The sequence below is a fragment of the Exophiala oligosperma genome, assembly GCF_000835515.1.
Source record: "Exophiala oligosperma strain CBS 72588 unplaced genomic scaffold supercont1.1, whole genome shotgun sequence".
Classification (NCBI taxonomy): domain Eukaryota; kingdom Fungi; phylum Ascomycota; class Eurotiomycetes; order Chaetothyriales; family Herpotrichiellaceae; genus Exophiala; species Exophiala oligosperma.
The window spans coordinates 1,237,274-1,252,305 of NW_015622818.1; the positions used below are offsets into that span (position 1 = coordinate 1,237,274).

At 50.5% G+C, this 15,032-nt stretch overlaps 4 protein-coding genes across 6 annotated transcripts; 3 read left to right on the forward strand and 1 right to left on the reverse strand.

The window, feature by feature from the left end:
- The first annotated feature begins 1,264 nt into the window (after positions 1-1,264).
- Positions 1,265-4,061, forward strand: PV06_00422 (uncharacterized protein). Its single transcript, XM_016400920.1, has one exon. It carries the CDS (start codon positions 1,825-1,827, stop codon positions 3,526-3,528), a length of 1,704 nt encoding a protein of 567 aa, XP_016267973.1. The 5' UTR covers positions 1,265-1,824; the 3' UTR covers positions 3,529-4,061.
- Positions 4,062-5,063: 1,002 nt separating this feature from the next.
- PV06_00423 lies at positions 5,064-6,983 on the forward strand. Of its 3 annotated transcripts, XM_016400923.1 has the most exons (6): positions 5,064-5,157; positions 5,206-5,673; positions 5,720-5,941; positions 6,005-6,306; positions 6,371-6,535; positions 6,623-6,983. In XM_016400923.1, exons 3-5 carry the CDS (start codon positions 5,824-5,826, stop codon positions 6,494-6,496), a joined length of 546 nt encoding a protein of 181 aa, XP_016267976.1. In that variant the 5' UTR covers positions 5,064-5,157; positions 5,206-5,673; positions 5,720-5,823; the 3' UTR covers positions 6,497-6,535; positions 6,623-6,983. The 3 variants fall into 3 exon arrangements, with proteins under 3 accessions (XP_016267976.1, XP_016267975.1, XP_016267974.1); XM_016400922.1 differs by having other exon boundaries at positions 5,206-5,941; XM_016400921.1 differs by having other exon boundaries at positions 5,206-5,941; positions 6,371-6,983.
- Positions 6,984-8,342: 1,359 nt separating this feature from the next.
- On the reverse strand, positions 8,343-9,665 carry PV06_00424 (uncharacterized protein). Its single transcript, XM_016400924.1, has 2 exons — positions 9,323-9,665; positions 8,343-9,258 (listed from the first exon to the last, which is right to left on the reverse strand). The coding sequence occupies exons 1-2, from the start codon at positions 9,531-9,533 to the stop codon at positions 8,780-8,782; spliced, it is 690 nt and encodes a 229-aa protein (XP_016267977.1). The 5' UTR covers positions 9,534-9,665; the 3' UTR covers positions 8,343-8,779.
- Positions 9,666-12,160: 2,495 nt separating this feature from the next.
- PV06_00425 (uncharacterized protein) lies at positions 12,161-14,939 on the forward strand. The gene is made up of 2 exons (XM_016400925.1): positions 12,161-12,502; positions 13,095-14,939. The coding sequence occupies exons 1-2, from the start codon at positions 12,419-12,421 to the stop codon at positions 14,544-14,546; spliced, it is 1,536 nt and encodes a 511-aa protein (XP_016267978.1). The 5' UTR covers positions 12,161-12,418; the 3' UTR covers positions 14,547-14,939.
- The last annotated feature ends 93 nt before the right edge of the window (positions 14,940-15,032 follow it).

The window sequence follows — 15,032 nt, forward strand, 5'->3', positions numbered from 1 at the left end:
TGCAACGCTTGCCAGTAGGAGGGTGAATCCGGGAGTATTTGCTATTCTAGGCTCTTTTGCATGTCTTGGTGATCCTTCAAACGCTCAAAAGCGATAAGTACCTTGGTAGGTAGGGTATGTTTGGTGAAGAAACTGGTGGTGTGTTTGATTTTCGCAATTTTTGGGCATGGAGTCTGTCCTTTTGGGTACCGATACCGAGTTACTCGACGGCGCTGGAAGCAAAGAACTATTGGCGGTGCTCCCCGCGAGTTCTGGCCTTTGCTGCAACGAACAACGGCCTGTGTTTCGAGCCTTCTAGGCATGATCGACTGTGCCTATGGAGCATGACGATGCCCCTAACGCTTGGTTAATCGCAGGCGCCTGGGGCCATAAAATGCCAATGGGATGTTTTGCCTGACGGTGTAATTTGATTGAATAGATTGTGGCATTGGGTACCGTAATACCTAGGCAAGGCAGCAACAATATGGTCAGACGTGATATATCATGCTCACCCTACGGGGACGCGAGTACTGTATGTACAGTAATAAGGAGGTACTCTGTTGCCCGCCTCCTGTCAAGAAAAATACAACCAGGGATGTGGCATCATCTGCATCTGCATCAGCATCACTAACTATCAATATTATTTGATTGATTTTTGTCTTGTCTCTGGATGGCAATCTTCGCCACGAATTTTTGTCTCGCTGATTTTCTCGCTCCCAGCCAACTTGATGACGACGATGGTTTATTTCCCTGCCGAATCCATAATACATTGTGTACGGAGTACCTGTTATTGTTTCCGTCTCTTCCTTTCCGTGCACACACACACATACGTCTCACATCAACCACCTGGGCAGGGTCCATCATTGTCTCAGCTTACAATTGTTACGTCGACAGTGCACCCGCTAGTAAGGAGTGTTCTAACGCCATCGTTACGAGGAACTCCATACTCGGTACTAGTATTTGCCTCGACCCGTAGCCGTCCATCCAGGCCTGTTCTTAGTTCTTAGTGTGGCCTGCATCAACGCCACAACTTTTTTTCACCCTCTCCCCACGCTTGCCAAGCGAGAAAGAAGTCGATTGAATCCCACGAGCCCTGGATTGACAGGTTCGCCTACGAGGATGGAAGCATGCAGCTAATTCACCTCATCCAGGGTCCCCGAGCAGTAGCTTGCAGTGCAGAGAGATTTTCCGTCTGTGCTTTTCCTGCACGGCCGTTCGGGAAGCGGCTCCTCTTGCCATCATCTTTTTGGGATTGGATTTTCTCGCGTTTTCGTGCTCGGCGCCTCTTCCTCCTCATCCTCCTCCTTCTCCTCCCTCGATCCCTCCCTCCTCAGTGACTCCACCGCATTACAGTAGAAGCATCTGCACCACAAACCTCCACCCGCTTCTCGATCCCAAACCACCACCTCCACTCCGCCTTTCTCTCCCACAGATCAATCCTGCCAGTCGTTACGTTCCTACGAGTATAATCTCGTCCCTTTTCACCCTCACATCCTCCCAGAGTCCACGATCCTCGATCGCTACCTTAGACTCCCCCGAGCGCAGATCATTGGAAAATCTTCGACCGCCGGCGTTTCCTCAAAATCCCCCACCTCGTCACAAGCCGGTATCTTGTCGCACATCCTTGGGCACCTGCATTCTCATATTGTAACCAAGTAGACAAGCAAGACGGGATTTTGGGAATAGGCCAAACACGGCACTACACAGACAAACACAACATAGCTCACCTATCTCTAGCCACGGCGCCCCCAATCCTCCATAGTCGCGGTTGTCCTGCTCCTTGAGCACTTTTTTCCGACCTCGACATCTCGAATTGCAAGAATTGCAACCCATGAGTCGCTTCTCATGACTACAATCCTGCAGGCTCCTCTCCCAGGAGCCTCACCTTTCTCATCCAGCCCCCTCCAATCAGCCTCATATTCAGATCTTGAGGCTGTGAACAAGTCTCTATCCTACGGCGAGACAACATCCAAGCAGACTCCCTCTTACTCGCCTCATGACTTTTCCAGGATGTTTCCAGATTCTACACCCTCAACCGCACCGTCTTCCCCTCAGCTGACATACACGAGTTCGTCCAGGCGGGATTCCTACTCTTCGACGCCGGCCAGCTGCCTTTCGTTGGAGAGAGATACTGTTGAGGACGACATTACGGAAGAGGATGACATGGCATTTCCTGCCTTTGAAAACTCCCTCATACCGCACAAGTCCTACCAAAGCCCGGCAGAACAAGAGGACATCACATCACAAGTGCCCAGTCCTGCCCCTACTGACGACGACTTATCACTGCCGACCAAGACCAAGGACGACCATGCTGTGAAGCCTGAGCCTACAAGGCACGTGGACTATTTGTCACACGAGTGGAAGGAAGAGGATATCTGGAAGTCATGGAGCTATGTCTCTCACCGGAGGCGGTCATTAACGAATGGCACCCGGCTGGAAAATGCCTCGTGGAGGTCGTGGATGAAGGCCAAGAATCGCCTCAAAACAATCTCGCCTGAGACGCTCAATTGGCTCAAGGATTGTGATGTGACCTGGTTGTACGGTCCGTTACAGACCATCCGAAGTACATCGCCGTCCACGGAACAGACATCCCCTCCACCCAGCCGGTTGTCACATTCATCCTCGTTCATCTCCAAGAAGCCGATTCTTAAGAAGAAGTCGGCTTCAGCTGCCATCCTCGAAAGGTCTAGGTCGCAACAGTCTCTCCTTCAAAGGGCCAGCGACATCATAAGGATTCAGCAAGCGAGTCCTGGCCATAGTCGCCCTATCCTTAGAAGAGGCAATTCAGAGTTCACTTTGCCTCGGTATCCCACTAGCTCGGTAATTACCACCCCTGCCGAACAGGAAACGCCTGGCTTCACCGGACCTCGATCGTCATTTGGATTTGGAGATATCCCGACTCCATCCGAGTGCAAGCACGTTCTCTTCGACGAGGAAGTACGACAAGTACAGGCGGTCGACTCTGAAGAGGATGACAAATCCGATGAAGACGAAGCAGCGAGCTTTGAAGAAGAAGATGACGACGACGACTTTGGCTTAATGATGGCTCCATCTCGAATGTCAGGCAGTGCTAGCAATAGGGCAACCCCTCGTGGCAGCTTCAGCAATGACTCCAAGACAATAGTACCGCTTCCGTCGACTACATTGAAATATCGGAGTGACACCCCTGAACCCAAGGAGGGAGCCAATGGCCAGGTTGGATTATGGCCCAGTGGCCGAAAGTTGTCCCCTTCGCCGTCCCAAGAGACTCTCAGACCTTCCAAGCCTTACCAAAACTTCTTAATTGACGATGATCCCGAAATTAATGATGAACCATGGCAGCCTCAGTCATCTTTAGGGGGAGACAGGTCCCCCTACGATGACGATGATGACGAGAATAACGACCATCCACATATGAGACGAACGGAGTCTGGCATGTTTATGCCCTATGATGAGAATGACGAAGAGGCGGTGATGAACAATACGCTCTTCGGACAGGCAATGTACGCGGTGAATACGTTCAGAGATATTGCGCATGTGGTCTGGAATGTGGGATGGAATCGGCGCTGAATATAACGACCAGCCAGGTGGAATGTTTATTTTGCTGTTTGGGCACGATACATAGCGTGGGCGCTTTTTTGGAGGTTTACTGCATGTTTTTCAAGTGAGGGCTCATTACGCGTCACTTCTATTCAAAGATGTCCTGCAACATGGCAATGCAGCCTCATGAATCTGGGCGGGAAAAAGTCACATATCCTATGGGTTTTGTCGGTACTCGGAATGGTAGACACCTGACTTGTGGGAGGGCATCAGCTGTATATATGATGGAAGGGTTAGGGACAGGTTGCTTGAGGGGTGGATGATCTGACAACATTCCCAGCAGATATAGACGGCGTCCATATAGAAGCGCAGGGAGTCACTTTTTCAAGGTTGATTGAAGTTTATCGGTTGTGGTGGTTAAGGCCTAGGATGAGTGGTATGCTCTACGGAGGACGTCTACATGTTCCCCACCGATTTATTCCGTACTGGCAATTATACATATTGATCAACCACCAGGTTAAAAAGAAAAAGAAGGCTCGTCGACCCTCTGTAAAAGGTTACGTAAGGATTTTCCAGGAGATATCTGTACTTGGTAAAAATATGCTGATAGTACATGAACGATGACGACGGAATGACATAGAGTTGTCCTGTCGAGTACCCGGTACGTAGTACAGTACGAGTATATCCGTGCTCAGGAAAAAGAGGTACGTGACTTTGACGTGGTGGTGGTGGTGGTGGTCAATGCTACAAGATCCCAATTTCGAATCCGGGGTAATAGTTAGATTTTGTACCCAGGTGGTTACGATCTTGGGGGCGGACGGGGAAGAGGGAAAAAGGGGGGGAGGGGGCCAACAGAGAAAGTGTGTTGTTCTTTTGAGAATGACAATGGGAAGTCGTCATAAAAACGTCAATTGACATCGGTATGTGAGGTTATTGTACAGCCACGAGTACAATGAATCACGTTATAGTATTGTTCTCATCCAACCAGAACGATTTGTCTGTACCATCTTTTTTTTGACGTCTTTTGACATCTCAGATGTAGGTTGACAGCTCTTTGACAGGATGGGGAAAAGGAAGCGAGGTTTCTCTCGTGTGTGCCGCGCGTGAGGTTGTAAAAGTGTCGGTGTACATACACAATAGTACTCGTACTCGGATACCTTGTGAGGTCTTTACCTTGGCCTGGTACTTGGTCAAAGGTGAAAAGGGCAACAACACGAGAGACGGATCAAAGATCAATATTGTCAATGGAGGCCGGTAAAGTCGTCTTTCTCTCCGAATCCGTCGTGGTGGCGTTGGTTGTACTGATACTCGTACCAATCTACTGTACTCGGTACTTTACGATTCGTACGAACGACTCCGTACGTATCTAATACAGTACATACAGTTACTTCCGTGACACAAACAGGGAGGTTGAGGTGATGTTCCGGCGACAAAAAGGTGTGATGCAAGAAGGGCGAAACGTGTATGATGTCATGTCACCTGATGACCCACCTGCTCTCCATACTCGTACTCGTACTCGTAAAGGTGAAACTACGATTTCACCCGCATTCCAACATTCCGACCCCGGAGAAATACGGGAGGGGTACTTCAGTACATACTGTACAAGGGAAGATTCACATCAAGGGAGGAAACAGCGGCCTTTGTTCGGCCCGGGCCCTCGTCCGTGAACTGAATTCGGAAAGAAACATTGACTAATACTTTTTGTAGTTTCAAGGCACGCAACGACCGCAGAACCCGAACCCTCATGCAGAGGGCGACTACACGATGGTGCCGCCAGACCCCACTCTCTATGAAATGTTCGCCACGGAAGCGTCTACGGTGGTGCTCTTCCCAACTCAGAAGAAGCTATTCCCAAATTAGGGAAGAAGACAAACAAGAAGTTAACGTCAGAAAAATCGAGGAGGAGACTTTACCATTCTACAGCCGTTCGAACTTTTACCCAGTCTACATTGGTGAGGTTCTCGCTTCAAGGTACAGGGTTGTTGGGAAGCTCGGATTTGGTGCCGGTTCGACGGTTTGGCTCGCCAGGGATTTGGAGTTTGTTTTCTTCTCCTTGGGTAAAAAAAAAGATGAAAGAACGCCTAGCCTAACCACACCTGTCGAACATATAGGAAACAAAACTATGTCGTCCTCAAGATCTATGCCCGAGGTCTGAGTTCGACCTCGGAGCACGAGGTGACAACCTACAAATACCTAAACACAATTGAATCTGACCATCCAGGACGGAAATATGTTCGAACGTGCCTTGATAGCTTCGAGGCCGAAGGACCCGATGGCAATGCATACCAATGTCTCGTGCACCGTCCTCTTTGGCAAAGTCTCGGGATGTTACAATACCGACACAGCAGGCACAAACTCACGGAAGAGCTCCTCAGACAGGTGCTTTCTTGTGTCCTTCGAGCGATAGACTATCTGCACAGTGAATGTCACCTGGTGCATACAGGTATGGAAGATAGCCTACAGTTTTTCTACACCAAAATTGAGTCTCAAGCTGATGTATACGTAGATATCAAAGCAAGCAACATTATGCTTGGTCTCGACGACGATTCGGTTCTGCAAGCTTTTGAGGCAAACGAGATGGCCAACCCTAGCCCTCGAAATATCTATCCGGACCGCACGATTTATCACTCTCGGCTCATAGACAGGCCAAAAGCGATCGGACTTCCCGTCTTGAGCGACTTTGGGCTGGCCCGATTCGAAGGGGGAAATGCCGACGACGATATTCAACCAGAGATTTACAGAGCACCGGAGGTCTTGTTGGACATGGACTGGAACTACCCAGTTGACATTTGGAACGTTGGCGCCATGGTATGGTATATCCTGTGTAACGTTGAATCAAATAACAAGTTGCTTACCAAGTCTCTGCTTTTAGATCTGGATCTCTTCTACGACAAACATCTGTTCGATGCTTACGATCCCGCCACGAACAAGCTTTCAAATAAATATCACACCTCAGAAATGGCAGCATACCTTGGCCCGCCCCCTCGAGAATTTTTAGAAAAGAGCGAGACAAGCTGGAAGTATTTTGACCGATCAGGTAGGGTTCTTTTGTTTTTTAATTGCCTGTCTGTTTGTTTGGTGCGAATTGAATTGCTGAGATTTTTCAACTTTTTGTTCCAAACAGGCCGCCTGATAACCGGATTTGACCTAAGCGACAAACTATCACTCGATGCTAGAGAAGAGCGGTTGGAAGGCGAAAAGAAGGAGCAGTTTCTCAACTTTATCAGGTCAATGTTGCGATGGGATCCAAATGACCGGCTTACTGCTCGTGAGCTCCTCGATGATCCATGGTTAAACGACTACAAGATTTGAATGTACAAGGGGCCTTACGCAGTACGGTTCCAAACCTCGTTCCTCTGGATGGTAGACATTGGCTTAAAAGTGCAATGCTACCTACCTACCTTAGACCAACCTACCTTAGACCAACCTACCTTAGACCAACCTACCTTAGACCAACCTACCTTAGACCAACCTACCTTAGACCAACCTACAATACCCAGCCTTGTGTGATTTTGTGGGATGTGTTCCCACAAAGCTCGCGCAGTAAAAGAACTATGGGCCTACTCCTTACGGAACTGGCCATGTCCATTTGACTACCACGGCAGATTGTGCACCTTCCTATTAAGACTCCTTCGTTTCGGGTCGACACGGTCGATGTAGTCGAAAGGTCCGGTGGCGAGACACTTCGTCAGTAGTTGTTGGGGGTTTTGGTTGACGCTGTTCTTCATTCTTCTCCAGTCGGACCCGCAGTCCCCGTCGACCACACTACAACTGCAGTTGGGCATGTGGGAGGACCGGTGGTGGCAACAACAACAACGAGGAAGAAGCTCGGTTGACTTCCTTGCTTGTCCGCCTGCTTGCCCGTTCGGCTATTTCCAAATCCTTGCAAAGTGCTGCATGACGGCGTACAGGGATGGATGGCGACCGAAGAAGTGGTCGGCTTCGGATCCGATCCTTTTGATGCCGCTGAGTAAAAAGCTCGTTCGTGAAGATAACAAGTATTGTTGTTTCACTTTCTCGTCACATGGGTCAAGGTCTCCAATTACCCGTTTGATCTAGATGCTGAAATGATGTGCATGAATTCCTGTGGGGTTGGGAAGTTTTAGGGCGCTAAGGTGTAAGTCGAGTCTGTAGAAATGAACATGCGCTGTCGAACTTGAAAGACGTGTACACCTGTCTCGCTCTGGGTGATGACCAGGGATTTCAGTGGAGATTGTCTCAACCGCCCGGCAGGACAGTTGTGACTCACACATGAATCGTTTGTGTCGCTGTGCGCCATGTACGGCTCGCATCGCTTGTCGCACCGAGTACTCGCAAGGGGACAAGCTTGAGATATCGCCTGCTGCACCCGAGCCAGTCGATGCTTGATGCAGAGTTCTCCAACTAGGTGGGCGTATGACACGGCGCCTGGAATGATTCGACCTCCTTTGTACGCAAGATAACGAATCGGTCCGGGTTCGAAGAAGAAAGAGAGCCCCTGGCGCAAGTTTTGTGATACGGCGCCTGTTGATAAACAAAACATGAGTGTTTTGATGATGACCAAGGAAAACCGCAACGGTGTGACTATGACAACTGGTCCATGTGTTTGGTGGCCAAGTGATGCATTCCAGGTGGTCGTGACAATTGGAACCTCTGTTCCCTGTACTTGCTCCAGACATACAAATCAGTGCCCTTGGGGTGTTTTGACTTGGTTTCCCGCAAAGCCTACCTTGTTTTTCCATTGCCTCAACAATTGTGTCAAGCTTGATGTGAAAGTCCATCAGTCTGGATCCTCTCATCAACACGGGATATCGGTCAGTATAACAAAGGACCAAGCGTCATCAGCCCCGGAAGCAGGTTCAGAACAACTCGAAATGGGAGCTAGTTTATTCACCTACATATGCTGCCTGCAATACAGATATTCCAAGGAAAACCGAGATAGATCCAACAAGACCACCGTCGCTATGCCTCTAGCAGCCTGATTGCTGCGTCTTGCAACAAAAAAGAGACCACAACGTATATCGCAGAATGTCCCCCTCTTCCTCGATTTCCGTGTCATGCTACGAGGTTGACACTGCCCGAGATTGAAATCAAACATGTGCAAAAATGAATCCACAGAAGGAGCAAAGTCTGGCACACGTACAGTGAGGAAGTGTGACAGCATACCGATCAAGACGTACAATGAACTGAAGAAACATTATATAAACAAGGGATTTTTTTGGGACTCGGAATAATGGTCTTGAGATCATTCAGGGGTATTTTTGACATGTTGGAAGGACAAAATGTGAGAATATTGTTGCATTTACAAGACTGCAATGGCTCCGACGACCATGGCGAGGAGACCGCTTTGCACTTTGAGGCCAGTTGCACCGCTGTTGGAGTCTGGAGCAGTGGTTGTCTGGCTGGGAGAGGCAGATGACGATGTGGCCGAGCTGCGTGAGGATGAGGATGAGGTTGCGCTTGCTGACGACGATTCAGAACTTGAGCTCGAGCCCGAGGTCGTGGCTGCGGAGGATTCAGTTGAGCCGGTCGAGGAAGCGGTGCTGGTAGAATTGCTGGCAGAAGCCGTCAGAGATCCTGTACTAGCGGTGCCGGTGCTCGATGCGGTCGAAGCAGATGCAACTCCAGTGCCGGTGGCACCTTCGATACCGAAGTTGGGGGAGAAGTTGATGTTGGAGGCATCGGTGTCGTCGATGATTTCAATGGTATAAAGGTGGGAGTTCACTTCGTTGGCCGGGGGGATATCGAGAGTCGCGGTGCCATCGGACGCAGGTACGCCAGCTGTAGGACAGGTGAGTGAGTGCTTCTTGATCCCAGTGTATTTGGGATCCAGTGATGAACTTACAAGCGAGTGTAATACCACCATTAGGGGTAATGGGGTCTTGTTGCAGCTTGATCGTGACGGTTCCGCTCGAGGGATTGGTCCAGTCGATGGTAAGAGGCTTACCAGCTGTGACGTCGAGAGTGCTTTGGCCTCCAGGGACGCTGATGGCGTTGTTCTGAGCTGCAACGACAGCTGCGCAAAGCGCTGCGACTGCGGTGGAGAAGAAGCGCATGTTGAGTGGGAGGAATGTGGACGCGTCTAGAGACTGGATTGAGTTGGACACACAAAGTTGCGCGGCGGTAGCGATCGTATAATAATATACAGTACTACTGGTACGGAGTACAAGAAAATTCCTATATACAACCCAAACGAAGGTGTTTATGACCAAAAATATCCTCAGGAGTCTCAGGCGATGGCGGCGGGCAGTGTTGACGCTGAGCAAAAAAAGATGCGTGTTGCGCGACGACCAGAAACCTTAGCTCCCAAATTAGGCGTTAGTGGCGGCGACTAACGAGATGAGGTCAAGTTGCTGAAGATTGGGGGGCTTCAGGGAGACTGGACATTGGACTGTCCCGGGGACTGGGGACTGCGCCAGGCCTCGACGGGCACCAGGGCACCCCCCCAAGACACCACGAGACGCCCCTGTTGCCGCTCTTCACACCACCCATTGGTCCTGTGCCCACCAACCGAGAGACATGATGACGATTCACCAGATTAGCAGGGATCGTCGTCACTCTTTTTCTTCCCTTCAGCTACACACCAAAAGCGACCAGAACCCAAGACTCGTCAGTAGAGTAACAGCTCGTGGTCGAGGCTGAGGCTGAGCTCCTCGTGTTCGGCAACTAGGGACACGATGCGATTCCCACCGTTGCAGTCTTTTTTATTTTTATTTTTGTCTTCGCAGTTTCGATGCTTCAGCTTCGCCAAATAATCGATGGGATTGATTTCGACATGGTCATCTATAAGCTAGGCCATGGGGAAGTGAAGAAAGCGAAATGTTACAAGGGCTGCTTCAGTCGGCTGGTCCTCCTTATTTCGACATGAGACGTGGCTTTGGAGTTTGATCACCTCCCGTCGGTGAGAATGCTCGCAGCGACCTGGGCCTGACTCAGCTGAGATGCCCATGCTGCATACGAGTACGAGTACTGTACGGACATGCCAGATCCTGCTGACCTACAAACTGGTGTTCTTTGCAACATCGCAGCGGGATTCTAGGCAGGCATCCGAGACAAGGGCGAATCCATAATTTGTTCGTGAGTCGACATCCGTACTTGGTACCGAGGTCCGCCAAGTCAAGATATCTCACACTATCAATGCATTACTGCAGTACCTATTGCAGGTGACAGCGGCATCAGCAATGGTTTATTGTCTCCTGAGATTGAGCGAGTATAGTAGGCTGCATGATACGTAAATATAGGGCACAGGGTCAGGCAGTAATCCGGATGGGAACCCCTGCATATGTATGTCAAAGGTGAGCCCTAATCTGCCAGTCGATGCTCACCATTCGTGGTGTATCCCGTATCGCAAGGACAGTTGCGACCTGAAATGTGGTGGCACGCAGCCCAAGAGAGTTGCCAATCAGTAGCAGTCCGACATTGAACCCGTGGCTCTCATTTGGGTCTGCGGGAATTGTACCGACAGGGTCAGACTGTTCTTCCAGACCGTCGCACAACCGTTGGAACGGGGGACTGTCTCACGTCAATCGGTAGAGATATCCAATGAGATACCCCCCTTCGGACTTCATATCATGAGCCCGGGGAATAACAAGTCGCTCGCACGTTTACGGTCAATTCCTACGTCTACCACGGAGTATAGCCGGGGCACTTGTCACATCTATCGATGAGACCGACGCGTTGCATACCTATGTAGGTACACTCAGCCATGGATGTCTTGTAGAGACAAAATAAGCACCATCCTAGTAATGCAGGTACAAGTTCGGAGGAAGCCCGACTGCAAGCCCCAGGGACAAAGCAGACGCCATGGCGCTGTCAAAATTCCCCTGATGAAATGCACCACTGATAGAGTGACAGGTCCGATCTGCCTGCCACCTCCTCAAAGATCTTCAATGCAGATGCTGTTCTTGTACCACAACCGTGTTTGCTGTGATGCGGTGGTTGTTGTCGTTGTGAACCTGATTTTTAGGCAGGACCTCGATAAACAAGTGGTCCAGAACTCAGCAGCCGAAGATGGGCAGCCACTGTGGTTCCAGACCAGTTCATTTGCTAACCCTGGTCCGCCTCCTCGGCAGGGATACGGCGGGGATGTCGCGCGTCGGCATGAACTCGACGAGAACCACACGACGCCATCCGAAGAACATGAACAGCTATGCCCTGAACCGTTTCAAAGTCGACGAATAGTGTACTGTTGAAGGAACCACAGGAGCATGCAGCCAGGCGACGAAGTGATGCGCCACAAAGGAACTGAAGAGTGCTTGCCAGGCCCAACCCATGTAATCGTACTCCGTACTTTCTTTTTAATCTCTGCGATGGAGATGGCAGGCTTCAATCCGTTAATTCATGACTGTACGGAGTATCCGTAGCATCATCCTCCCCCTGGCATGTCCGTATGTACGTTAGGTAGATGCTGTACTCCATACTGTACTCCGTACATATATCGCATGACAGCACCGGCATCTTGTCTAGCACTGCCAACTACAAGTGTCTCTCACTTCACTCCTTTCATTCCTTTACTTCTCGCACGGCCCTTTCTTTTCTTATTACATTGTCTTTATAGCACGACCGCGAGTATACGGACTGCGACTGATTTCTAATATTCCCTTCAAATCCCCTACGAGCTCCTATGTTTGCCTCCCAACTACCCACTCCCAAAACTAAGCCAGGCGATACGACGAAGTACCACTAGGGCCTCCTTCCTTAGGTACATATTGCCACACACACACACACCTACACCTACACTACGCCGACCACTCATCAGACCAACAATCAGTCCCTCTTTCCCTGAGAGGCGTCTTTTTTACCGAAGGCGCTTAAATTGCAGCCAGTCAATCGCCAAAGGAGCGTCCTAGCGAACAAGAAACAAAAAGCCATGCGAGGGTGCCCCAATTGGTGTTAGCCCTTGTGTTTTATTGACTCGTTACCACCAATAATCATCTCCGACATGCCGAGTTCTCGACGCAATTCTCATGCCTACAGCAAAGACGACGTGGCTTACGAGTCATTGCCGCCCGCTCTCCGACGAAAGGTGAGTCCAATCCTTCGGTCTCTGTCTCTTCACCTGTTCGGCGGACATGGGGTTCCTCCCGCACAGGTCCCCTGCCCGCGTCAGCATCCTTTCCCTCCTCATCCCTTGAGGAATATGTCGGCCGTCAGCATAGATCCTTCCCCCTTCTCCACTGGCAAAACTGGAAGTCTGCCTTGTCCGTGCGAAAATCCATCCGTCAACGTGTGGCATGGCAACCGGGTCCACGTCATAACAGCGACGGTGTGGAATGCAGGTCCAGTTCGGAGGTCGACTCGGGCCACCCAGTCTTGCCATGGGGGTACTGTAGGGGGTTTAGGCGTGTTGCTCCCTGCCTGAATAGGCTTGACATGCCCATTCCCCTACGTACCCTAGATACCCTAGGCACCCGTGACCCTGCCGACTTTCCTGGACCGTGCCGAATCCAGGGGCACCAGCATGCGGCTAGTTGGCGATCTCCACCACTAAGCTGCCTTTGTGCCTGTCCGACCAGTCAAGCATGCGCCCATGCCACTCTCGTTTCCCGCAACCGTTTGACTACCTCTGTCGATCGCTGATGCTCCAGGGCCCTCCGCTAACGTGTCTGTTGCACCAGTATTTTAGCAGTTTAGAACGTCTCAGACTAGCTCAAGATGCCAATAATGCCAGCAGTCTTTCACCTCCTCCTTCTCGGTTGTCGATCCTCCCTTCGAAGGCATTCTGGTCTGCTACAAAACCTTCCAGCCTCGATTGCCTCAATCTCACAGTCCTAACCGACACGCTGGTACAGCCGGGCTTGCTGTTAAGCGGAAACAAATTGCGCAAGAGAAAGTTGTCGGCCACGAGGTTGAGAAACCACCTCAGTCAACCCACTGCTCTTTGGTTCTCCTCACTTCCACCAGCGGTCCAGAGAAGATTGTTTTCGCCAGAAGAGTGCTCTTTCTACGCGCGAGAGAGGACCTCGTTCATCCTAGACGCTGCCGACGAAACCCTCCGCCGGCGCAGTTCGCATCCCTCCCACCTCCCAAACTTCCAACGTCGGGCCTCTGACGAAGACACAATCGTGGTTGAGGAAGATTCTAAATGCGAAGAGGAGGTAGATTCAGCCGTGGATATGGGTGAATACTCGACAGAGGGCTTTCGGTGGCTAGAAGACGAACCAGACCTCGACCTGAAGATTGACGACTATCATGCAGCCATCGCCGAGACCAACCGAAGGACAGCTTCGATATCAGAGCCCGTGAAGCGTACCACTCTTCAAAAGCGCACTGCATCATTGTCAAGTCTTTCGATACGACGTGGTCGAGCGTCAACATCCTCTGCCCGGCCAATCTTTGACTCAAGCTCAGAAGCGCCTGCCCTTCCCTCCAAGGCCTCGAGCATTAAATCCCCGTCCTTTTCTCTCAAACACCTCCGGTCTCAAACATCATTATCCTCGCTTGATCCTCGAGCAACTCACTACCAGGATCCTGCGGCACGTATGAAGCTGAGAGTATACCTTGCCTCTCCACAAAAGTTTGACGAGGCCATCGAGTTCGGGTTCCCCTCGGTTGAAGAGAGAAACCGCTGGGATTGCATGCGACCGATGACAAGCCCTCACCCCAGACACGAGCCAAACCGGACCTTCTTCCACGACGACACACCGTCATTGTCCGGGGGTGACAGTGATAATGAAGATGACCATCCTGACACCTTGTTTGACCCAAGAACTCCAGAAGAAGCCGTGTTCCACATGCACCGAGCTCCCCCTCCTCCCCCTTCTACCAAGCTCAGTACCGACGGAGATGGCGGCATCAGCCTGCGAAGACCGTCCTTCATGCGGAGACGAGCAGAGACATATGCTCGTGGATCCACAACGGACAGAGAAATGACACTGCGCATGACATTGACACGACCAGACTTACGTTCTCCTGATGAACCCCAGCAAGAGCATCGGAATAACATCAATGCCATACCGTTGGAGCGACCTGAACTCGTGGCACAGCCTAGCCCGGTATCCATCTGGGACACGTTACCGCCTTCAGAATCGAAAATGAAGAGGTTCTTCAGAAGACTGAGAATGAGATAAGCATTGATATCCTTGATTGTTTGTTGTTCGGCTGTCGAATTGCATGAAGCGCCGGCAAGCGCATGAGTGCGTCAGACTTGTCATTGAGCGAAGGAGTTTACGGGGATAATGATGGGTGAACGTGGAAGCCTTTTCAGGTCCACCAGGTTACTGGGAAGATAGGGGGCGTAATTTTAGTATTCAGCTACAGGAGGCCCAGGTGTGAAGATAGAACACGAGTATGGGCAGCAACACAGAGCAGTTTCTTCTCATCAGAGTGTCTCAATGACACTATTGTTCATAATGGTCAAGTGGTAGAAAGTCTAGACTCTTGGTGTACGAGCAAATGATGAAGGCGATGTATCCAAAATACTAAGGTAGCTATTACTGTATTGTCTGCAATTGTGATTTGGCTGGTGATGTTGGTGAGGAATGTGTGACTTTCATAAAAGAGCGAACAGAGTAGGTACAGTACTGACCATCTGCCCGTGCAAGATATTCTGTACT

Excerpts from the sequence above, each read along its gene's own strand:
- PV06_00422 (XM_016400920.1), top strand. The coding sequence starts at position 1,825 with ATGACTACAATCCTGCAGGCTCCTCTCCCAGGAGCCTCACCTTTCTCA.
- PV06_00424 (XM_016400924.1), bottom strand. The coding sequence starts at position 9,533 with ATGCGCTTCTTCTCCACCGCAGTCGCAGCGCTTTGCGCAGCTGTCGTT. Across the intron at positions 9,259-9,322 it reads TGGTGGTATTACACTCGCTT|CTGGCGTACCTGCGTCCGAT; the intron begins GTAAGTTCATCA and ends CCTGTCCTACAG.
- PV06_00423 (XM_016400921.1), top strand. The coding sequence starts at position 5,824 with ATGTTACAATACCGACACAGCAGGCACAAACTCACGGAAGAGCTCCTC. Across the intron at positions 5,942-6,004 it reads ATGTCACCTGGTGCATACAG|ATATCAAAGCAAGCAACATT; the intron begins GTATGGAAGATA and ends ATGTATACGTAG. Across the intron at positions 6,307-6,370 it reads TTTGGAACGTTGGCGCCATG|ATCTGGATCTCTTCTACGAC; the intron begins GTATGGTATATC and ends CTCTGCTTTTAG.
- PV06_00425 (XM_016400925.1), top strand. The coding sequence starts at position 12,419 with ATGCCGAGTTCTCGACGCAATTCTCATGCCTACAGCAAAGACGACGTG. Across the intron at positions 12,503-13,094 it reads CGCCCGCTCTCCGACGAAAG|TATTTTAGCAGTTTAGAACG; the intron begins GTGAGTCCAATC and ends CTGTTGCACCAG.